This window comes from Ammodytes marinus (genome assembly GCF_949987685.1).
Source record: "Ammodytes marinus genome assembly, chromosome: 13".
Lineage (NCBI taxonomy): Eukaryota > Metazoa > Chordata > Actinopteri > Uranoscopiformes > Ammodytidae > Ammodytes > Ammodytes marinus.
In genome coordinates, this window is record NC_137217.1 from 18,961,737 (window position 1) to 18,986,717 (window position 24,981).

Below are 24,981 nucleotides of genomic sequence, written 5' to 3' on the forward strand. Positions count from 1 at the left end.
CGGATCCCCTCGGCTTCCTCCCCTGCAACCATCAAACCAAACGCCTCTCTTCCTCGCACTCTCTGATCCTCTCTCCACCTCTCTCTCTCTCTCTCTTCCTCTGGCACGGAGCGCAGGGCTTATGTGTCTGGTACTGTACGGAGAGAGAGAGAGGGAGCACTACTTTGAGTGACGTCACCTCTCCCATGGCGTCACATTGACGTAGCGCATACCAGGCGCTCTATGTGGAGGCAGAGCGCTCATAAAGCACTATTTGACTTTCTCCCCTCAGACGGCGCACATAAACAAACCCGCGTTACAACTCCACACTTTGCAAAGCATCCATCAGCACTGACACACGGCTCACGGGAACGGACGCTGACACAACTCCTTATAGACGGGAGTGTTTTTTTCTACAAAAAATTTCAGTTTCATTTTTTTCTACTTTATTTACTTTAGAGAAAGTAAGAAGAAGAACGAGAAACTTCTGTCGCCGGTGCCTCCTGACTTCTGCAATATTACAAAGAGTTTTGTTTGATTTTTGATTTTTTTTTCTCTTCATTTCATCGACTCTTGGTGATTATTCCGAATGGAAATGGGATATTTCATTCGAGGTTATTGCCACATGTAAAGACGGAACCGCTACAGCAAACCAGTAAGTCAATTGTGAATGAATGAATGAGTTAGCCTACTCTGCCGCTTAGCGAACTCGTAAGACGTTCTTAAATCATAGGCCTATTAGCATAACCCAGTGTGTGTGTGAGTTGTATACCTAAATACAATATCATGTGGATTTAAACATTCTATTTTTTTTCATCTGTGTCTGGTCTGTCCAACTTTGTGCGTCTAACCTGTTGCTATCTCAAGCTCCCAATACGCGTTTACAGCTGCTCGTATTGTCTGTTCGTGTGTGGTGTCTCTCTCCGGGAACAAATTAAGCTTAATTCAAATTTAATTTGTGCTAGGAAGGTATCATATCCTTTCTGGTTGTCATGGAAATGAGATGCCTCTCTCACTCACACAATGAATAGTGGAGTCAGACGCACTAATGGTCTGAGTGGAGAATAGTCTAACCTACATTCAAGCCGGGGCTGAAAGAGAGGAGAGTTAAAAGCTCTTTGATTTTATGTTTTTTTTTTGTGTGTGTTGTTGTTGCTTCTGCCTCACCCTGTAGTATTTCCTGGGGAGATTGTGCTTTCATAGAGGGATTTATCAGATTAACATGATGTTGTGTGTTTGAATGTTTGTAAAATAGTGGGTGTGTTTCTGTTTATATAGACTACCATGTCATTTACTGACTGCAGTTTATTATATGTCACGTTGAGCCACATGTAGCAAGCAATTCGATTCCCAAACTGGTTTGCTTTCCAGGATTAGAGCCCCAAGCAATGGTGATAGTTGTTTTCCAAACTGTCATATATTCGCCCTAACTGATGTCAGCAGTGTCACTGTCTGAACTGTCTCTCTGAGGACACAGCCTCCTCTCCCATTAATCTCAGGGGAAAACAACACCATCCAGCCAGTAAATATAAAGCCACGTCAAATTTCTGAACCCTATAGGTGAAACTGAACATATCTGATGACAACACAAACAGTGTAGCCTACTCTAAAGCAGCTAGCAATGCTTTGACCCATCCATTTATTGAATGACAAGAATCTACCCCTGCTGAGTTAAGGTACCAAGAGGAACTTGCTGAATTTTACCTTTCTTTCTTTCACTCGGGTTTACGCACGCACGCAGCCGCACACAAAGGCGCTTCTGACAGTTTCCCTCTCAGGACTGATTTACAGTACTCGCATATTTCTCTGGTCTCTCCTTTATGTCCTCCCTTTTCTCTGTCTCTGTTTGCTGGAAGCCTCGCGCTGTCCAGGGTTATTGCTGCGAGGGGCTACCGGGGGCTACCGGCGCTCCGGGGCGCGTGCTTTCCAGCTCTTATGTCGTTCTCTTGGTTACCGGTGCGCGCAGGGCCAGAGCCCCACCGACCGGCACTGCCTGAGAAGAGAGCGAGAGGGAGACACGTATGCTTACTCATAAAAAAAGAAAAATTGAATCTCTAGCATTGAAGATAGTTTTCTTCTTTATGAGTAAATATAATTCCTCCTTTAACCCTCCACAGAGCATAAGATCGTAATTACGCACAATTACGCTCTTACTTTCTCCAGTTAATGTAGGCTAATAATTAGTTTTTTTAAAAGGTTTTTGTCCAGAAAATACATTATTTCCGCTGTTTCTGTAACCAACTAGTGTTATAGGCGTAACAAGTATAGCCTACTGCACTAAAATGGTTCTACACAGAATTGCATAAACCCAAATCAACCCAAATGAAATAAATGTAACACAGCCTGGCTGAATGCTGTGTAGGGCATACAAGTCATGTCCTCACCAAGGGACCAACAAAAGAGGTCATACAGGTCCAATGTTTCCTTCGAAAATGAGTCTGTAAGTTCAGAATTTTGTGTAAATTGGCTATACTCTATCTTACACTAAGTGGCCGAGTTGTATCTGTTGACACGGCTGCAGGTGCCTTCAGCTGGGGTCTGTGGCTTGAGATGCATACGGAGGGCTGGAGTGGTCTCTCTACTAGACCTTATCTCTAAGGGTCTGTGTGTCTGGTGGAGAGAGAGAGAGAGAGAGTAAGAGAGAGAGAAAAAAAGAGAGAGAGTATAGGAAAGTGTGTGACAGAAAGGGGGCGCTCTGGGTCTTGAAATCTGGCGGCTAAAGTGCGCCCTGCTGCAGTGCGAAGGAGTCGGAGGCGCTCGGAGTCCATCGGTTTGGTTTCAGGTCCGATTCTCCAACATTTCTCTCTCTCTCTCTCTCTCTCTCTCTCTCTCTCTCTCTCTCTCTCTCTCTCTCTCTCTCTCTCTCTCTCTCTCTCTCTCTTTCTCCATTTCTTTCCCCATCTCTGGATGAACCCTGGGCAGGCAAAAACTGCGGTGATCAGAGGCAAGAAAAGCGGTGGTCTGGAGCCACTGGCAAAGACTGCTTTTTTTAAACAAGTTGTCACTTTTGTAGGTCTGTATTTGTAGAAGTTGTGTTTTGTTTTCTAGCCTGGTTGGATTTGTTTTCCGTAGTGCGAAATGAAAATGAAATTTGAACAGGGTACAGCTTGGTGAACGAAACTTGTCGCCCACGTAAGCCTAAATCTTGAGATGAGCTTAAAGTCCTCAGTTGTGGTTCATATACCCTCTTTGTAGCATGGATTTAGTGCCATATTTAATGTCACAAATTTTGGTCTTTTGTTTAATTTACACACGTAAATCTTCGTCCCGCGTTGAGCTCCGATGGATTTACATGGATCATTGCAATGATTTATACCGTTCCGGCGACTGGCATCTTGGTTAGATCTGCGCACAGTAGTTTGCATGCCGTCTCATCTTTCTGCTTCTTTTCATCAGATTTGCTGACTATCATCCAGATACGAATTGACTCTAACTGTTTTCTCTTTTTAGTGTATAATGATGATTTTGATAATTGTTTTTAAAATGTTCCAACCTTTTTCTGCACTCAAATGTTTTTGGGATGTTAGGAATGTTAGTCCTGCCTCACTTAGAATGAGCAAAATTCAGTTTGGGAAGCAAGTGCTTATCAGGGGGAAAATATGCTATTAATACAAATATGTAGGCTATGCTATGCTCTAAGAGATTGAGTTTTCATGAGTGGAGATGAACGTTTTATTCGTCCTCCTGCCGCTACACCCACCTACACCACTGGCTGTAACCCAGACATCTCTCCTACAGACAGAGGTTCGGAAGAGCGCGCCCAGCCGAGCTCGGAGCCCCGGCGATCGGACACTTCCTCTGCGCCCGCCGAGTCCTCCCCGCTCCAGGAGCCCTGTCCCGGCCGCAGCCACGCCACCTTTCAATCCAGGACACCCAGCACCATTCTGCGCGAAGCTCTTTCACCAGGTAGAGACCCAAACCTTTTAAATTTTTTCTTTCTTTCTTTCTTTCTTTCTTTCTTTCTTTCTTTCTTTCTTTCTTTCTTTCTTTCTTTCTTTCTTTCTTTCTTTCTTTCTTTCTTTCTTTCTTTCTTTCTTTCTTTTCTTTTCTCAGCTCTGATGCTTTTTTGGAGTTAGTGCGATAGTCCAGGAGGTCTGTTTATCTGCACAGTGTTTGGTCCTGTTTTATTTTTGGGTTAAAAGAAAGAAAAAAAGTAAACTCAGGTTGCTTACATCAAAATGTAACTTGGGCAATAGGTTATATTTGTGGTAATTTATTATGTCTACTCGCAATAACAAATCAACCGCGGATCATAAAGTTTCATGAAGATTCTGGTGATATTTCCTTTTTGTAGGCGCGAGTCTCGGCTCGTGTGCCCGCGTATGTTTGTGCGTGGTGACATGGCAAGAGCAGACCGAAGTGACATTTCAGTCACAGAAAAACTGGCAGAAATAAGAGACTTTGAGACCAGGCACACCTAAATCCAGAAGCTGTGGGCGAATTGCAGACATCGGTCCTCCAATGACTCAAAAAGGCCTTCGAAAGCCTTTGTGACTAAAACAGACCAAATTATGGCGATATCCGTTGTATGGTTTCATGTGTTTATTTATCCTTAACCTGTCAAATAAATATAAAATATCCACACGATTTCACCCTTGTGATGATACATTAAATAGATAATAAAGTCCTCAAATTATAAGCCTGATTATAGATATAATATCTATATTTTAAATATCAGCGGTGATGTAATTGCTTATCAAGTGCATATGTGCAAATGTCTGAATATCCCTTTACTCATTGTGTGAGGCCAAACTACAGTACTTATCTCATGATTCACTGACAAAAAAATAAATCCTGTGCTGTTGTATTTATGTCTACAACTTCATGTTTTTATTTGTTAGATCTATGGCATTCTGACAATGAACAAGCGCACTCAGTTTTTGGAACAGCTGCAGTTTGTCCAGTTGAAATGCACACCTCGAGGTTAGAGACTGTTTCCCTTTGCCTCACTATGCTGCAACACCTACGTCTGACTTTGCTTGGGTTGTCCGTCTTGCTTACACACACTCACACACACACATGCAAACACACACACACACACACACACACACACACACACACTCACTTGCTTGCATAAAGGAAATCTGATGGTGGTGTTGGAACGTATAAAGTTTCCTTTAAAGATTTGCTTCAGTGGCATTAGAAATAAAGACGCTCACACTGATGTGTGTGTGTGTGTGTGTGGGTGTGTGTGTGTGTGTGTGTGTGTGTGCGTGTGCGTGCGCGCGTGTGTGTGTGTGTGTGTGTGTGTGTGTGTGTGTGTGTGTGTGTGTGTTAGTGAGTGAGTGATGGCTAGGAACACCGCAAAGGATGAGATGTTTGCGGACACAAGTGGTTTTACAGGTTCTTCTCATGATAAGGGCGCATGTTATTGGCAGAATGAGCAGTATACAGGCTTGTGTTGACATCTTGAACATCATGTGTGTGTGTGTGTGTGTGTGTGTGTGTGTGTGTGTGTGTGTGTGTGTGTGTGTGTGTGTGTGTGTGTGTGTGTGTGTGTGTGTGTGTGTGTGTGTGTGTGTGTGTGTGTGTGTGTGTGTGTGTGTGTGTGTGTGAGTGTGTGTGTGTGCCTACACATGTGTGTATGAAAAAACACCTCATCGTTCCGCACCTGACACACACACACACACACACACACACACACACACACACACACACACACACACAGACAAACATCACAGCACATACAGTTTGAAGTAAGTTTCTCACTCTTTTTCACCCCATCTCTTTTCATGCCTGTTAAAGTAAAAAGGAAAACCTTTTATATTTTTTAAATAGATTAAATGCTGTTAGTAAAATATTGTATATGACAGGTGCATAACACAGATCTGAGGCTTGACCTACTGACACAACACAGAGAGCCGCAAAGTTCACCACATAAAGTCTCCTCCACTCACACATCTCAACATGTCTCTCTCTCTCTCTCTCTCTGTCTCTCTCTCTCTCTCTCTCTCTCTCTTCCATCTCCCTCTGATGCCCAATCAGTTGCAGTTGTCTTAAGGTATAGCCCAGAAAAAAAGCCCCATGACACCCTCAATGCTGCATGGTGTGTTTTTCCACGTGGGTTGCAGAGCTGGTCATTTGTAGGAGAGGAGAAAAAAATGTACGTACAGCACACGTAGATTTAGAGCCTGACTCACATCCTCATCCAAATGAAAACAACTTAATTTGACTTCAGAAAATGAAGCTTTGCATCAAGCTTGGATTCTTTAAAGGAATGTAGGAATTTAGAATATTTTTTTCCAGGTCCAGTCAGAGGTCAGCTCTCTTTTGACCTTTAGTCTTGTGCTAACAGCAAATTCACTCAATCAAAGATCTACAGAAAATATAACATCAATAAAATAACAAATAGCCTACATAATTAAGGGATGTAGTATAAGCCTAGATGAGTGTCCCTCATATTCTTTTTTCTTTTACTTAATTAACGCATTGAGTCATCCTTTTGTTTTTCGGGGCCCCCAAAGCTTAAACGCTGGCTGCCCCTCAGGTTGGATTTAATTGCCGTCTAAAATGAATGTGTCACTGTCTGCTTCCGCCGTCAGTTAGGCCTACGTCCGTGTAGATTATTAGGCATTGGGCACACATGACTGCGAACTAAATGTTGTAGGGTAATTTGAATATGCTGTTACTATCCTATATAAGTGGGTATACATTTGTTTAAATGGGAAGACATTTATATTGTATGATGTTACACGACTTTCATTTCGCTTTTTTCAAAGTTTTTATTTATTTCATATATATATGAAATAAATAAAAACTTATATGTATAGAGCCTGCCCTACCGCAACAACAGGAAATGTGCCTGTAATTCCCTGAGCGATTACGTTTGGATGGAGGTATTTGTGAGTGCTTTAACAACTGCAGGGCCGATATGTCCCTTATTTGACTAGAGAAACATGACGCGCGGGGAACAGGGGCGATTACGGTACAGCTCGCGCATGCTGGGCGTGAATGGGAGCAGCGCTCTGTTGACAGTTCCCTGATCGCGAGCGACGAGCAAACACCACAAAACCCTAGCTTTGCTGACACTCACGACTGATTAGCCCGCACACACTCATCAAGCAGCACACACCACACACACACACACACACACACACACACACACACACACACACACACACACACACACACACACACACACACACACACACACACACACACACACACACCAAGGTGGAGTGTATTAAATAAATGTTTTTGATAAAAACCGGGCATATAGTCCTTACACACACACTCACAGGATGAGGAGGTAGCCCGCTGCTGTGACTTTGACAGAATTAAATCAAGGGGAAAACTCAAGAAATACCGACTGGCGTCTGCAACATTTAAAGGAAATATCAGTGTCTGTGTGTGCTTGTGTGTGTGTGTGTGTGTGTGTGTGTGTGTGTGTGTGTGTGTGTGTGTGTGTGTCAGGATTGTGCAGCTAGAATCCAGCACCACCATGGGGTTCCATTATTATTTAATGTTATCTCATCTGCTTTGCCATCTGACTAACCAGAGTACACCCACCCACACACACACTTGCACTCACACACATACATAGCCTACTTGTCACAGATACATGGACAGATACATTTCAGCTTGTCAGTATGAAGAGTAGACTTGGTCTCTGCTTTGACTGCTTGGCATCAGAATTGCGCACCGGTGAACTGCAGCTTCTCTAACTTGAACTAACTATGCAACAATCAGCGGGGTCTGAGGGTTGTGTGTGCGTGTGTGCTCCAAATATTTTCCCATTATTCCGTGAATTGCAAGAAGGGTTAAAGCAGGAAATTAAGTTAATAGCTGAAAGTGGAAAGATTTGTTCAATGTTTTCCAAAATTTTTAAAAAGGTGCATTTATAAAGTAATTTTTTTTAATGACATTGGAATATCTCTGACACCTCAAGAGCTGAGAAACTGCCTGTTCCAGTAGAGCTGTGCAGAACTATTTAGTCATTCACGGTTTAAATTTTGACCCTGTTTAGAACTATGTGCATGTGCCTCTACCAGAGCCCGTCTGTTTCCTTTAGATTTACCCTATAGGTTGTTCCTGTACTGTGTCTCTGTGGGCAATCTCCTTGTTCTTGCTTCTCTGTGTAAATCAGTGCTTGACTAATATGTCATTAAACTTTCTTCTCAGACTAATGATTGTTGTCGTACAGCTGTACTCTACTAACAACATATACATGAAAAGCCTTCTGGATACATGTGGTCTGTTGGGCCACTCGGCTCTAACCTACGTGTGCTCTGTCTCCCTGGCAGACATGCCCTGTGTGCAGGCTCAGTACGGGCCCGCCCCTCCAGGCTCAGCCTACTCCGGCCAGTCCTTCAGTTACCAGGGCGACAGCTATGGCTCTGACCTCATGACCTCTGACTACACCAAGCTGGACCTGGGCGGCGGGGAGATCTCCGCCGCCGCCACCACCTCGCTGCCCAGTTTCAACGTCTTTGTGGATGGCAGCTATGAGCCCAAGTCGTCCTGCCTCTACCAGATGCCCCATCACAGGCACACCATCAAGAAGGAGGAGGAGAGCTACCCCACCGCCCCGCCGCTGGAGGCCATGTCCTCCTCCGCCATGTACTTTAAGCAGTCTCCCCCCTCCACCCCCACCACCCCGTCCCTGCCGCCCCAGCACGGCACCTCCTTCCTGTGGGAGGATCACCCCCTGGCTCCCCCGTCACACCCCCACTCCCTGGGCTCCGGCCTGGAGAGCGGCGCCCTAAAATCGCCCCGCTTCCCTCACTTCTACCAGCACTCGCCGCCCCACAGCGGAGGCAGCATCGGCGGTTACGAGGGTCTGGGCGGGGGACTGGTTCGCACCTCCTCCTCTTCCTCCTCCTCCACCTCCTCTGTCTCCCACCCTCACTGCCCGGTCCTGGAGCAGCCCATGTACCAGCTGCACCGCGGGGCCGGGGGCAGCAGCCTGGCCTTCCGCTCCCTGGCTCTGGGGCCCTGTGGCCCCCTACTAGGAGACGGTCTCCCCTCGCCTCCCCCTCGTGGCCCCCAAGGAGAGGGCACCTGCGCAGTGTGTGGGGACAATGCAGCCTGCCAGCACTACGGCGTCCGCACTTGTGAGGGCTGCAAGGGCTTCTTCAAGGTAAATACCCACACTGGTTTCTCCAAAATTGGGCATTATAGCAGTTTCAAGCTTTCAGTTTCACTTTAAAAACATCAACAAAAGTTAAAACAGCAATAATGTCTCTGGCCTTTTTTGGAATATCTCTGCATCTATATGTGGATCTCCCGGTTTCTAATAATACATAGGGCATTTCTGCCTCTTTCTTATTATATTTTTTAAGTCTTTTTAAGTACCCACTCCTCCTCCTTTTGTGTGCATTCAGCCACACACGTCAGGCACACAGCCAGAGGCAGAAACTCACATTCATAACTGATGTTCATCACCTTACAATATCACCCTCTTTGAAGTAGCTGCGAACTGACTGACATATTTCATTTAAAAAAGTGTTCTTGAATTTGCTTCGCTCCCACTCTACACCCTCTAAAACTGTCTTCAGAGTCAGATTGAAAGCACAACACACCCACAGGGGTCGTCTCTCCCAGCAACTCAGTGCATGAGGCAATGTGTGTGTGTGTGTGTGTGTGTGTGTGCGTGTGTGTGTGTGTGTGTGTGTGTGTGTGTGTGTGTGTGTGTGTGTGTGTGTGTGTGTGTGTGTGTGTGTGTGTGTGTGTGTGTGTGTGTGTGTGTGTAACATGAAAACACATTCTCGCTCGTATACACATGCCTCCCTGCTCGATGCTCACACACAGAAATTAAGTGCGGTAGCAGACCAGTGGAAAAAGGGATCCTCCTTGAAAATCAATGTTTTCTATCAGCGTGTTTGTAGCGAATCAGTAGCCACAAAATGTAACCACAATTCACTGACATAATACAAGGGACGCTATGAGTCAGATTTGATCTGTCAAATGATTCAATCTTCTCAGCTCACTGTCTCACATGTTATTACACACAAAAACACACACAAACACACAAACAGCTTCTATTTTTAGTCACATAGATTTAAATTTTTCCTTGTGTAAGTCATAAATCACAATATAGACATAACAACAAACTTCTTGGACACGTGCATGTGGCACAATGCTTCCTTCATTTTACAGTAAACACAGTCACACTGAAGTAATTGCTTTGCACAGTTTTATTTTTAATTATAACGTTTTTCCGGCACACTTGTTAAGCCTGCTATTGGTCGCGTGAGACAAGATGAACGAAATTAAGAGACAGCAAGAAGGAGGGCGCAAACACAGACGTAATTGAATAATGCCTCTGGTAGGTGGAAATGAATTATCCTTCTTTTCAATTAGATTCACAATTTGTTTTTATTTAGTAATTAATGAAAGCAGTGCATGGTGGCAGCAGGCCACGGGCTGTCTGCTTTCTGCATGTGCTCAACAGCCACACAGCCTGTCAGAACTCACTATGTTTCCTCTACACACATGCAATGCAACCAACCATGTGCACACACAACGTATGCACACAACCACACGTTCATACAGAGTGTACATATTTGTCAGTCTGCTACACCCTGAATCCAGGATGCAGCAGCGAAAAAACTGAAACGTGCCTTTCACTTAGCTGCTCTTTTTATATTCATATTACTCTGCACATCACCTCCATTATTCTGATGGTTTTATTGTCCCCAGGAAATACTTTCTTCATTATATTTAATTATCCCTGAATAGTTAGTACACATTAAACTATTGAGGAGGCTTGCTATAAATTATTGTTACTTAATTACTTCATTTGAAACACATTTTCACTGTGAATTAATTTTAGATCCTAAACAAGTACATTTCCTGTGTTTATTATTTTGGCAAGATAATGTAGTCCATTCTCTGGGTTATATTCATTTTGTGTTATAAGTTATTCAGAATTTGAGTTTTTAAACTTAAAAACTAGATCTCAGTTGTTATTATAATACAAACATTAATTCATTTTACATTCAAAAGTAACCTGTTTTTATGCCCACACTCTCAGTGAGTTACTTTAGCTGTGCTTTTATCAGAGAAAATTAATGGTCAGCTCAATTCATTGAGCGCAATTCTTATTTTACTATGCTTGCACAGCATTCGACCCATAGAGAGGCTGGGAAGTGGTAATCTAGGGCTGAAAGAAGAAGAACAAACTGGATAGTAAAAAAACACATCATTATTTTTACTTACATGCCAATTATGACACATAATGTTGATACAGAAGAAGAAAATGCTGCCAGATAAACATCCGTACACATGTGTAGGCACATGCATATTTCTGTTGTGTGCATGACTGTCATAGATGTTAAGTCATGTTATTTTCCACCAATGAAAATCAGCACAGAGATATAATTTTGTCTTTTACGGCAACCTACTGTTGCACTTTCTATCCAGGCAGAGAGAGAGACAGAGACAGAGGTCTGATTGCTCCTTATTAAGAAGCATGGGAGAGGAGGGGAAAATGAGACAGAGGGGGGACAAAGTCCCTAGAGGCAGTTCATTTAAGCCACGGCTATTAGCACATGTTATATGTCAAGAATCTGCCTCTGCATGCCTATATCCAACCCTCACAAACCCCACATTGTTTAAGCTTCTATAAACTTTCAGTGCATTTAAGTCATTCCTCAATTCTGACTCTTGTTTAGCTGAACATTTTTCTCATATTAAAACTATTTTTTTCTTGTAGTTAAACATCAGGAAACATTGCAAGACATACAGTATGAGATTAATTGGATGAACTTGAATACTCTTAAATACTCACTCGTGCAACAAAAGAAGGATCTAAAGATTTGATAATCATTTTGAGATAATTCAATGTGTGTGTGTGTGTGTGTGTGTGTGTGTGTGTGTGTGTGTGTGTGTGTGTGTGTGTGTGTGTGTGTGTGTGTGTGTGTGTGTGTGTGTGTGTGTGTGTGTGTGTGTGTGTGTGTGTCCACCTGTACACATATGGAGGCATTCCAGTGATGAGTATCAGAGACTAGTTAGTCTCGGAGTATTAGCTCTGATATGTAGTGTCTCCACTGCTGAGACGCCAGTCATGCTCCACGCTGCTTATTAGAAAGCAAAGTCACAAGAGCCCCAACCAGACACACACACACACACACACACACAGCAATGGAGAGAGACAGGAGACAAGCATCTGAAGCCAGCACTCATGAAAGCTTAATTTATCAGATCCTTAATTAAACATTTCAAAGTAAGGCCCTTATTGGAACAATTCAGCTTGAACCAATTGAACCTGACCTCCCAAATTGAGTTTAAAGAAAAAACCATCACAGTTATGTTAAAATCCAAAAGTGTCATTCCACAGAAAAATAACTCTGCATGTTAATGTGGGGAAATGCCCGGATTTCGTCTGTAAATATTGTGCAGGGCTGGGTGCAGAGTGGTGTAAATAAACGTTGACATGTTGAGGCTCTGTGCGTCACCCTGCCTCTCATGCAGGCTTGGACTCCCACTAAACGGACGTTGTTTTCCCCTTAGCACATTAATGACCATAACTAACTTATCCCCGCTCTCACGAGTCACTGGTCATTGAGGGGACGAGAGGGAGACATTCAAAGCGATCTGCGGTGCCATGGAAACCACTCTCATCCGGCGCTGGGGCCCATTACGCGCTGGATTCGCGCTCGCGCCGCAGCATATGGAATAATTGGTGTGTTATTGGTCTCCCGGGGGCACGGGCATGTGTGGCGCGAGGGGTTTCTAATTGGATTTATTTGTTTTGTTGTGTTTTAAAGGCGTTACAGAAGGGGATGAGCCGACACTTTTTCGTGTGTTCCGTTTGTTTAATTTACAGTTTGTTCTGGTGCTGCATTGACTGAGTGGACCACCGGAGTCACAGCTTGATAGCAAATGAAATGTAAACAGTTTGCAAATTACAGTGATGGAAGTGTGATTGGATTTTTTTAAGGCTCTGATTTGTTTCTATTAATAATGACTTAGTGCTCTTTGAAAAGGATCCTTCATTCTCACGCTGCACTAAAATAGATGAAGAAAGTGTGTCCAGTTTCTATAGACTTGCCTCTAATTATGCTTTGGAAGTGTTCATTGTTATTTAAGAACCTTTTCCATGTTGACTTTATCCAGGCCAGATCCGGTCCTAAGCGCACGGGATGGGCATACGTGTGCGCGCGCAAGGGAGCGCAGTCATTTACTACCATCTCTGTTATTATTGTCTCCCATCCATGCGGGAAGCGCACCCGGCCCCCACGTGGCCCGTTTCTGATTTCGTTTTAATAAGGTCAGTAATAATCGCGCGAGCCAGCCGAGGAGAAAACCGCTCCCGCGGGGCCCATTGAGTGATTCGCGATGCGCGAGGCCCCGGAGGTGCCACGAGCTGACCCGCGAGCTTCACAAACAATCTGATCAGGCAGCTCTTGCGGCCAATGTCCCCCTGTCTCGCGGGACCCGCCTCGGTATGCCACGCGCACGGTCCCCATTGTCATCTGCGGCGCTAATAAAATTGTTCCTCCTGCAGGCAAAGCTTGTTGGGAAATTAATTTTATCTAATTATACTGATGTCACTGCCGCCTTTCAGCGCGTAATTAAAATCTGACCTGCAAGCTTCTGCTTTCATTCATTGATGGGGAAGGGGAAAAACAGAAATTGAATTAAACAAATCAAATATTAGGTGGTTGATTGTGTTTGGAGGCTGATTATAGGCATGCCTGTTTCTTTTCTCCCCAGCGCACCGTGCAGAAAAACGCCAAGTATGTGTGTCTGGCCAGTAAGAACTGTCCTGTGGACAAAAGGAGACGCAACCGCTGCCAGTACTGCCGCTTCCAGAAGTGTCTCAGTGTCGGCATGGTGAAGGAAGGTAAGATGACACACCTGAGACCTACTAAAAACTTTCTAAACCGGCATTACCAAAATCTTACCCCAGTCCAGTGATACACTTTGTCTCTGCATTAATGACTTAAATGAAACGGAAATGACATCATAGCAATTAGTACCTGTACCAATAAAAACGTCTGAATCTGGATGATTTTAAAGCTACAAAAGAAACACAAAGGTAACCACCACTCTGCTCAACGATTCTCACACTTTCCATCTCTCCATTTGTGTCGCCTTGCCTGATGCACTTGACTGTTGCTACATGATGTGTTTTATAATATTGCAGACTACTGCCCTGATTTCCCCGAGGTTTCTCACCTATCTCACAAACACACACATGCAACTTACATTCAAACAAACCCACACACTTCTCTGTACAATTGACACTTATCTGCCGCCCCTAGAACAGCTCCACTGCCATCTGCTGGCTGCTCACCCTCTATGTAGGGATTATGGGACTGTTGGGAGAGCTCCTGTGGAAAAAGCCTCTTTTCAGTCATCATTCCACTGCTATTACTGATGTACGTGCCAAAGTTGATCAGTTAGAGAAAGGAAGCTCTTTGTGCATGCTGCAATATTACCAGAACGAACCGAACAGGCCATTCATTATTGTCTGCTGTCTACTGTCGTTCTCTGCTTCACAGTGGTGCGTACTGATAGCTTGAAGGGGCGCCGAGGCCGTCTGCCTTCCAAACCAAAGAGCCCCCTGCAGACGGAAGCGTCTCCTCCTTCCCCACCCCTCAGCATGCTCTCCGCTCTGCTCAGGGCTTATTCCCACTGTACGCCCCGTGACCTCGACTACAGCCAGGTACAAACAGACAACTTTTCATTCTTTTTAATTTGAGAAACGCACGTGTTTCATTAGGAAGCGTGGCTTGTTTGGTTTAAGTTTTATTCACTAGTTCAAATCTCTGTCGTTTCTCTGCACAGTTCAGCGCCGCCGACCCTCCCTCCTCCTCATCAGATGCCGAACACATCCAGCTTTTCTACAGGCTGCTCACCATGTCCATGGAGACCACGCGCTGCTGGGCTGAGCGGCTTCCCGGGTTCTGTGAGCTCCAGCGTGACGATCAGAACCTGCTCATAGACTCCGCCTTCCTGGAGCTGTTTGTCCTGCGATTGGCTCACAGGTGAGATAAAAGCAGACATCTCATGGATGAGGATTAAAACACATTGAATTTCCCCTTTTTATTACACGACTTTCAGAGGACTTCTTCCACAAGATTTCAAATACACACCTACGACTTAATGAGCAACTTCACGAGGGTTTGGTATCTCATGTCTCGGTGTTAGAAGCAGCCAAAAGTTACTCTCCTTTAGGATAACAGTACAGTGTGTTTCTGGGCTGCTTCTGTTTGTATCTTCAGAGTAGGAGGAGTGGAGCTGAGTAATCGCCATATGAACCAAATTATGAATGGAGTCTGTAGCTATGACAGCAGCTACACCCACAGAGTTCCGCTCCGATCGACTGATATCTGACGCACACAGGGGTCTGTGTGTGTTCCGCTGGCTAAAACTGTGCTGACATTGTGAACTGTGAATTGACGGGATCGATTCCATTGAAAAGGCAGTCAGCTGAGGAAAACTGAAAAGGGGGTTATGTGTGTTATGGAAGGAAATACATATTCAATTCAGCAGAGTGGTATAAAAAGATAATCGACTTAATTTATCTCATGCGCCCAGGGAGAGTGTGTGTGTGTGTGTGTGCACGCGCATGCGTGCGTGCGTGCATCTGTGTGCGTGTGTGAACGAGAGATAGAGCACGTGTGTGTTTCTCGCTCGTAGATACCTGTGGTGCCATTGTGACTGCCTCTGCCCATCTTTGCCTCGGGGATCGCCCTGGGTTACTGGTCTGCTCTCGTAAGGCATGTGGCTGGTTAAATTTATAGGGGGGGTTGGGTTGAGCTACAAGCTCATCCTTTTGTCTGCGCTGTCGTCTAGGGCAGAAAACCAACACAGCCACACACACAAGCACACTTACTTACGCACACACACACAGACACACACACACACACACATATACACACTCACGCACACTGATGATGTATAATCCCGAATTTCTCTCCAGGTCCAGGTGCAGGGTGGGAAGAGGAATGGGTGGTGGCATCACAGGCCCAGCAGGAGGGGTATCAGGCTGGGACTATGAGTCATGCTAAACGGTGGACTCATAGGGACCTCTATCCAACACACACGCACACACGCTTGCTCACACACACATCTCATCTTCCCATCAGCCAAACTCCCACGGCAAAGAGGAAAACACACACAAACACAGCACTGTCTGACTTAGTCCGTGTTCCGTGAGAGCAAAGGATGCAATCCACGCTCCCATCTTACTGTAGACGCAGCCCTGCATTGACCCTGTGCTGAACTCAGATGCCTTGCAGACCCCCAGCGCAAGCAATGTCTGTAAAGTTGTGAGTGTGTGTCTGTGTGTTCTCGGTGTGAAGAGTAAATTTGCTCTGCTTTTTCTGGGCCGGCATTGCTGTAATCACCCCGTTACCAAACTGTTTCTGTGGTTATTGGTTGATTACCGTGGTGACAGTGTAGTCAGGGGCGAGCGGAATGTGTGGCAGACATCCAGCTGTGTGTGTGTGTGTGTGTGTGTGTGTGTGTGTGTGTGTGTGTGTGTGTGTGTGTGTGTGTGTGTGTGTGTGTGTGTGTGTGTGTGTGTGTGTGTGTGTGTGTGTGTGTTGTGTGTGTGTGTGTGTGTGTGTGTGTGTGTTTGTGTGTGTGTGTGTGTGTGTGTGTGTGTGTGTGTGTGTGTGTGTGTGTGTGTGTGTGTGTGTGTGTCCGTGCCTGCCTATTTGCGTAGTTTGCTCATGTGCTACTGTCAGACATGGGTCCGATAGTATTTTGTATTTACAGTTGGTATTGTTTTGAGCCTGCTCTGTGCACCAAGGACATTTACTTGCTCAGGGCATTGCAAACCTTGTCAGCAGAGAATTGGCCTCATATTTTGTTTATTGTCTATTGCAAAGTTGATAATACTTTGCTAATGTGCACCCTTTCTTAAAGCTACATTAAAAGGACATGTTAAAAACCTATGGAAAAGACATGTAAGATTTGAACTATTACATGGAAGGATTAATAAAATCAATGCCACAAAGGGTTTGTATATTGCTGAAGATAAGTGCCCTTAAGCAATGGGCACATTCATTACTTTCAGAGTTCTGTAAAAAATATATATCAGAAATCAAGAAAACCACTTCCATCCCCCTCCTCCATCAATCCCTGCTTCTTACCGATAATTCCCCCCACTTTCCAGCCCATAGATCACTGTGTCTTGCCCTGGAGGCTATAGTGCTGATTGTTCTTGTATGTTGTCTGTATCAGTTGTGTGTGTATGTGTGTGTGTGTGTGTGTGTGTGTGTGTGTGTGTGTGTGTGTGTGTGTGTGTGTGTGTGTGTGTGTGTGTGTGTGTGTGTGTGTGTGTGTGTGTGTGTGTGTGTGTGTGATTGACAACACTGGTGATGTGCCAGCATCTGCGTGTTGCGTGTTCTGCTGAGGATGGGTGGAGTACCTCTTTTAAACTGTAGTAAGGATAATTAGACCTAAATGGTATTTCATCCTCTCCTCATAAAAGCTTAACCAATGTGTGTACAGGGTGTAATTTCAGGCTTCCCCTCTTTTCCCCCTCTCTCTCTCTCTCTCTCTCTCTCTCTCTCTCTCTCTCGCCCTCTCTCACTCTGTCTTTATGCTCTCCATGAACAAACTTTCTGTCCTTCGAACCTTTGTCGTCTTCTTCAGATCCACCATCCAAAAACGGAAAGCGCCACTTTCAGGCATTACTTTGACTAGTCATAGCCCTCCCTCATACACTGCTTATTCTCTTCCCCCCTCTGCTCAATGGCAAAGGAGTGGGGTGTTGTGTGTCGTGAGGAACCCATGTTTAAATACATCTGAGAAGGCTTTTCATTTCCTCATTAAGGCTTTGTGTTTCCACTGCACACCACAGCCTGGGCACATTAAAGCCACAGTTTACCTATCAGCAAATAAACACACACACACACACAGACACACACAGAGCAGCCCTCTGCCCTAACCCTTCACCCCACCCTGCCGAAAGGAAACACAGGAATGTTTTAAAATGCTATAATTTGGAAAGCACAAACCTTAATAAGCTGCATGCCTGTGTTTGATGTGTGTCCTGTTTGTGTGTGAGTGAGCATACTGCCAGGTTTTCTCATTGTTTTTTATTGTAATTGTTTCCTTGCCCCGGTATCTCAAGCCATATTTACAATACACGAGGAAATCTCAGCAGCGATCTAACCAGGGTTTCCCTCTGTCTCTCTGTGTGTCTCAGGTCAATGCTGTCAGAGGATAAACTGGTGTTCTGCAACGGCTTGGTGCTGCACAGGTTCCAGTGCCTTCGTGGGTTTGGAGAGTGGCTGGACTCCATCCGGGACTTCTCCACCCACCTCCAGAACCTAAACCTGGACGGGTCTGCCTTCGCCTGCCTGGCCGCCCTGGTGCTGCTCACAGGTAAAAGCACAAAGTATATAGAGAACATCAAATTACAAGATATAGCATGACCAAGATAGCAGCCTGTTTTTAAAAGCCAGCAGCTGCCCCTTTCCTCCTCAGTCCAACAAGCACTTTTCAACCACACAGGCTGCTTTTAGGTTTAATAAAGGAAAACAAATCCACACCAAGCACCTTCTTTCCATTGTCCAGAGCTTTGCCGCTTGGTGATTCAATGTGACAGTGATCAGGTGGACACATCCACTAACGTCACACATACGCTCAAAGACACACATGTGCATACGTGTTCTCACACATCTCTGCCCCCGAAACAAGAACCCGATACCCACAAGCACCTGCTGCACCTGCCACACACCTGGCTCTCTAATCAGCGTGCGTATGTGAAAAAAGCAGGGAGAGTCTCAGCTTTAGCAGCGAACACACGCTCGAGACACGGCAGAAGGGAAGAAAATTTAGTTGTCACTAAAGGACATTAGAAAATGCTCAATTACAAATGTAGCCCAGGGTGACAGAGGAGGCCTGTGCAATGAAGTGCTCATATAAAAACAAATCTCTTAAGAGTCAGCTGTATATAAATGTATAACGGGTAGAGCCCTCCCCCCTCCCCCCCGCTTCCTTTACCTCACCCTGCCCTCATCTCCTCCCCCTCATCCTCCACCTTCTCTTCCTCAGTCTAAGCCCTGCAATCCCCGTCCCCTCTCTCTCTCTCTGGGGGAGCACTTAACTCTGTGCCCGATCGACCAGCCCACCGCCGAGCACAGCTCTGGAATGGTGTGTCTGCGCTGTTCTCAGTGGCGCTCCGCCACCTCGGCAAAGCACACAGCACACTGCCGCGATAGAGCCGCCAGAGCCACCGGCACATCGACCGCTTCAGAGTGTTCTGTGCAGAAAGGCAGTCATCGATCCTTCCCCAGGAGCCCGCGCACATAGAGAAAAGGGGGATAGGGAGAACATAGAGAGAGGGAAGCGGGAGTGTGTGAGAGGTCTGAAAAGCCGCAGTGAAAGGAGGGCTGGAGTGACTCTGCAGCAGCAAACACAGAACAAACAAAAGAGTCACATAAACAAACAATAAATAAGCTTCAGATAATGGATGCTGCAAAGTGAGACTGGTCTTAGCGACGGCCTCCTGTCAACACAGGCTGGCTGTGTGTGTGTGTGTGTGTGTGTGTGTGTGTGTTTGTGTTCGTATTCTCTGCACCCTGTTCTCTGCAGAATGAGTTAGTGTCACATTAAGCCTGATATGGGTGCCACTGGAGTTGCTATGGGCATCAGTGTGTGTGTGTGTGTGTGTGTGTGTGTGTGTGTGTGTGTGTGTGTGTGTGTGTGTGTGTGTGTGTTTTCTAATTTAATTTGGCTGCTCACAGGGCCGAATAATCAGCTAATTGTCGAGCACTTTTGTTTCTGTCAATGTCTTGAATGGAAGGGATTGTCTGTGTGCCTGTATGTTTGTGGGGGGCTGACTATATAGATATGCATATACTGTATATGTATATATATGTGTGTGTGTGTGTGTGTGTGTGTGTGTGTCTATGTGTGTGTGTGTGTGTGTGTGTGTGTGTGTGTGTGTGTGTGTGTGTGTCTTTGTGCGTGTGCGTGTGCTTTTGTGTGTGTGTGTGTGTGTGTGTGTGTGTGTGTGTGTGTGTGTGTGTGTGTGTGTGTTTGTTCACCCTGTGCAGAGGGTTTATTAGGTTAGACTGTAGTGTGTATTGATCTGCAGTGTGTCAGACAGGTTAAGGCCTGTTAAAAACATTTGCCATACAGGGTAATGAGGTGGAATTCAATATAAAAGAAGATGTAGCCAACGCTCTTTCAGCTGAATGAGCACTGATGCGTGTGGTGTGTGTGCATATATTTTTCCAACAGATGTAATTTTGGCCATTTAATGAATTCTGCTTCTAACATTTCCGTTTGCCTGTCTGTCTGTCCACAGAGCAAGTCCCAGGTCTGAAGGACTCAAAGCGTGTTGAGGAGCTGCAGAACAAAGTGATTTGTTGTCTCAGAGACCACCTGGGCTGTGGCTCTTCTTCCTCCTCGTCCAAGCCTGTGCCGCCTCTGAGTCGTATTCTGGGTTTAAGGGCAGAGCTCCGCTCCCAGAGGACCCAGGGCCTTCAGCGAATCTTCTACCTGAAGCTGGAGGACCTGGTCCCGCCCCCTCCCTTGATTGACAGGTTCCTGGACACTCTGCCCTACTGATGGCCCCGGCTGACCAGCAAGAGAGAGAAACCCATGTCACGTCCTATTCAGGCCAGTCCACTCCCCCCCATACCCCCCAAGGAGCAAGCACACACATCCAGAAGAGAGACTCACTCCCCTCTGACTGATGCAGAGCAGAGAGAGCCAATCAAATGCTTTTTAACTCAGCTGGACAACCAATCAAGAACACCTGTCACTCAAATGGACAACCAACTAAATGCTTTTCACCAGTATAAAAGACAATTACTCAAACGCTTTACCACTTTTTATCCGATCCTCCTTTTTTTTCTCATGCGAGGGAGGATGACAAGGCCGAGCTGGACGACAGAGAAAAAAAAACTTTTCACTGTTCTCTCACCAGGGTTTACGAGTACCGTGTATCTGGTATCTTTTGCGTGAATTAATGTTTTCAATGCTGAAGATGTTCCCTTGTGAAACACAGGCCGCCGTGTATTGTAGATCCTCCTGCTGAGAGAAGGAGGGGGGCCTTTTTGTACTGAAATGTGCTGAAACACCAGAGATCAGACAGCATAGGCAGAAAAAAACACAAGAAACGTCACAAAGCAGGACACAGATATTTGATAAACACATGGAAGTGGCCATTGAGTTGGGCTCTTGACTCCTGGTGCATTTCTTATGTGCCATCTCACCACACAAGGAAGAGATAGAGAAAGGAATGGTTTCATTTCAAACTCTAAATCATTTTAATACAAAGACTTGTCCTGTACTGTCGGTAGCTAAAAGAAAGAGAAACAGTCTCTGTTTGGCTTTAGACAGCACAGGAGATACTGTGCACTAACGATTGATGACTGAGTCACCCAGACTTGAACTTGCTCTAGTATGTTTTTTTTTCATTAACTCGTTTTGAAATCCTAGGTCAGGTAGGAGCACAGAGGAATGAACACGGACAGAAATTGGCTTTTGAAGCACTTACACCCTGAGAAGGGCTAGAAGCACAGACACACATCCGACCTGCTCCCCTGGAGGACGGCAGGGAGAGGAGGGTGCTCGACAGATAGCTGTATGTCCAGGGGTGAAACATTCCGCAGTCATGCTCTTTTTTTCTATTTGTTTCTATTGCGGAGGCCGTGGGAGAGTGTGGAGGACATGATTGCATCTTGTCTTTGTGTGTACGCTTAGAGAAGCCAGGTTCATATGCATGGTGTGTTACAAAGCCGTCAAAAGCTGCCATAGCCAGTCAAAACAGCTCGACCTGTGTTTTGTGTCCCAGACTGCATTTCAACGGGGATCTCCCTGGGCCTCCACCACCCACACACACACTCACGGCAGCAGTTTGAAATATGAAAAAAAGCAAATGATATAGATATAAATATAAATATATATATATATATATATACATATATATATACAAAACTAATATTTTGAAGTGTTTTTAGCTTTTTCAAATATTGTGGTACGAGTTGTGCATTGTTTTTTGAAGAAGAGAAACAAAAAAGAAAAAAAAATTGCTGTTTTTTTTGTCAATGTCCCTCTTTGGTTTGAGTTTCCTGTTCGATTATTTGTTTTTCTTTCTCTTTGGTTCACTGGATTTTTCTGTTCAGCACTTTGAAATCATAAACTAGTTCTGATTATTCTGCCTGACTGCGTCCTGTGTGTTGATTTTGTTTTAAATGACTTTCTCACAAAATGCAAAAGAAAATTAAAAAATCCAAAAATGACAGTGTTTCCAGATGCTTTAAAAGTTATTACAATAGAGCAGATTTAAGATGATTTTATGCACACAATGTGTGTGCCTGGTCTGGACACAAAAGCCTCTTGACAGGTAAAAGGCCTTGTCTCTCTCCCGAGGGACCCTTGGGCTCTCACGGAGAGTAGGGGGGGATTTGGGGAAAAGGAGGAGGAGGTGGAGGAGAGTTTCATGTTAGCATGAGGTCCAGATCAGCCTCCAGCCTCGTTAAACACCATCGATCGCCACGGTGACATTTCACAGCACATGCCGTCTATACTGTCACTGCCATCACTCACTTGCCCTCCCGCGCAACAGCGTGAGTAGCAACACATACACAAGCACACACTCGGACAGCCAGTTGATTGATACTAACTGTGGTTGTGAAATTGTGAATCTCTTTTTGTGTGTGTATGTGTGTGTGTGTGTGTGTGTGTGTGTGAGAGAGAGAGAGAGAGAGAGAGAGAGAGAGAGAGAGAGAGAGAGAGAGAGAGAGAAGAAAGAAGTGCACCAGAGTAAAGTTAAGATTGAGAATACAAGTGTGGAGTGGTGCACCGCGTTGAATACTGTATGATGCGACGCCACACAAAAATCAATCTGTCCCAGGACATTATTATTTTTTGTAATAAAATTAAGGATTTGCACTTTAAAATCGACATCCCTATTAAACCCTGTGTGTGTGTGTGTGTGTGTGTGTGTGTGTGTGTGTGTGTGTGTGTGTGTGTGTGTGTGTGTGTGTGTGTGTGTGTGTGTGTGTGTGTGTGTGTGTGTGTGTGTGTGTGCAAATGAATGTGCTGTGTTAATCCTAATTCTACAACAGTGATATGTCTGAGTGACAAGTAAAATAACATGACCACGAAGGCCGTGAGCGCTGCTTAAAGCTTTGAATACACACTAAAACTTTCATGAGCGCGCGCACACAAACAAACATACATACACACACATTCACACCGACATACACACAAACACACACACACACATTGAGCTGTCAGTCTCCCGGCCGATCGATCTGCACTGACAGATAGCAGATACCCCCAGAGTTTTAATTAGAGGTCCCATTAGAGGTATATGCACACATACAGATACATATGCACACGCACAAACACATGCTGCTTTGCATGCAGCTACTTTTCCAGCTTTGGGTTTAAAATGTATCCTAATCCATTCCGAAAGGTAAAAATTACCCCTCAAGAATTTAAATGTATACGTGAAGCAAGAGCTTTTGACTTACAAAAACATACATTAGGTTTTGATCTGAATAGGCCTTTTTCACAGAAGACATGTTGACTCAGTAGAAAAGTCGTAAATAATAAATATGTATTATGTATTATGGCTGAATTTCCTCTAGCTGTTTTGAGGACCTGTTGTGCACGTTGTCTGGCTGTCACACTGCACTGTAATGATTTACTGGGGCATAGATAATGTTTTTAGTAACACGTGCTTTTCCAGCTATGACAAGTCAACACTACTGCTGTGAAAAAAGGCTTATAGCCACTCACACACCTGCTTTAAAAGCAGAAAGATGCATGAGGTAAGAAGTGAACGGAGCTCCCCACTGGCTTCCTCTCCTGCTGACAAACTTCCTGGATTAGACTGAACCATGTGACACCTGAGTCTTCCTGAGGCTTAACACACTCTCTCACACACACACACCCACACACACACACACACACACACACACACACACACACACACACACACACACACACACACACACACACACACACACACACATACACACTCACTCAGTATCAGACACATGGATCGAAACATTGACTGGCTATTTAGACATTGACTGTCAGTTTTGTTCCTCCCCCTCAGTCTGCAACTCTGGGAGTCCCCTGGAAGTGGACAGACAAACTGTTGTGCACACACACACAGAGACGCACACTCACACACACATACACGACATGTGTGGCACACCAGGGGAAATCCCCTATCGCTGGGGACTGCGTGTTGTACTGTGGCCCCTCGCTAGAGCATCCGCTGAGGGAAGAGTGTGTGGGGGGTTGGCCTAAATGTCAAAGGTAAAAGGTGGTGAAGAACAGAAGTGGAAACATGCAATAGACCCACTCACACAGGCTGATCTCAGAGTAGGAGAGGGGGAACCCCATTTCACTCTCTCTGTCTCTCTCCCAAAACACAACAACAGACTAAACTATCACACTTAATGTTTCTTTGCACAGGATCTATGCATGCATGTACATGCTGACAACTGTGAAAAAGCTAAATTGAGGAGACAAAAATAAAGACTTCAGTAAACATGTCAAATTAAATCTAGTCACTCATCTATTTTCTATAACCTATAATAATCAGACCTGTGTTATTTAATGATGATGTTGGGACAGCGGCTGGGACCTGATTGGAAATCTTTGTATCAAAGATTTCCAATGCCACATTTTGATAGTTGAGCTCTTATGAGTAGTTGTGACACATTTTGAAAGGGCACCAACTTTAATAGATGTTGCCGTACATGGAGAACCTGTTCACCTTGAGAATGACCTTTTAGCAAAAAACTATGACCCCATAATAATAATACTATCAAGACCAGAGCAGGGCTGCACCCAGGAGTTTGGAAATGTTGAGGTTGTGAAGTCCAAAAACCCTCAACAAACCCCACCTACCTAGGGTTTTGTTTGGTTTCGCCACCAAAAGGCAAGTATTTAATAGACCTAGAGGAATGATTTAATTGTCATTATGTAACTGTTTAATGTAACTTTTATCTCACTTCATTTGATCAAAATGATGTTGTAAATAATTCTACAACCCCAATTCCGAAAAGTTTGGACGTTATGTAAAACGATATAAAATAGAATGTGATCATTTGTTAA

The 24,981-nt window shown here is 44.8% G+C and overlaps 1 protein-coding gene across 3 annotated transcripts; it reads left to right on the forward strand.

The window, feature by feature from the left end:
- The first annotated feature begins 502 nt into the window (after nt 1-502).
- On the forward strand, nt 503-22,092 carry nr4a3 (nuclear receptor subfamily 4, group A, member 3). 3 transcript variants are annotated; one of them, XM_080039687.1, is made up of 8 exons: nt 503-634; nt 3,718-3,885; nt 8,223-9,058; nt 13,639-13,768; nt 14,430-14,593; nt 14,716-14,915; nt 18,092-18,270; nt 20,201-22,092. In XM_080039687.1, exons 3-8 carry the CDS (start codon nt 8,225-8,227, stop codon nt 20,461-20,463), a joined length of 1,770 nt encoding a protein of 589 aa, XP_079895813.1. In that variant the 5' UTR covers nt 503-634; nt 3,718-3,885; nt 8,223-8,224; the 3' UTR covers nt 20,464-22,092. The 3 variants fall into 3 exon arrangements, with proteins under 3 accessions (XP_079895813.1, XP_079895814.1, XP_079895812.1); XM_080039688.1 differs by lacking the exon at nt 503-634 and adding an exon at nt 4,821-4,902 and having other exon boundaries at nt 3,724-3,885; XM_080039686.1 differs by lacking the exon at nt 503-634 and having other exon boundaries at nt 3,750-3,885.
- Nucleotides 22,093-24,981: the final 2,889 nt, after the last annotated feature.

What these genes read in the sequence shown, in the direction of transcription:
- nr4a3 (XM_080039688.1), top strand. Translation starts at nt 4,839, where the DNA reads ATGAACAAGCGCACTCAGTTTTTGGAACAGCTGCAGTTTGTCCAGTTG. An exon ending in GCTGCAAGGGCTTCTTCAAG is followed by an intron (nt 9,059 to 13,638) that starts GTAAATACCCAC and finishes TTTTCTCCCCAG; the next exon opens with CGCACCGTGCAGAAAAACGC. An exon ending in CGCCCTGGTGCTGCTCACAG is followed by an intron (nt 18,271 to 20,200) that starts GTAAAAGCACAA and finishes GTCTGTCCACAG; the next exon opens with AGCAAGTCCCAGGTCTGAAG.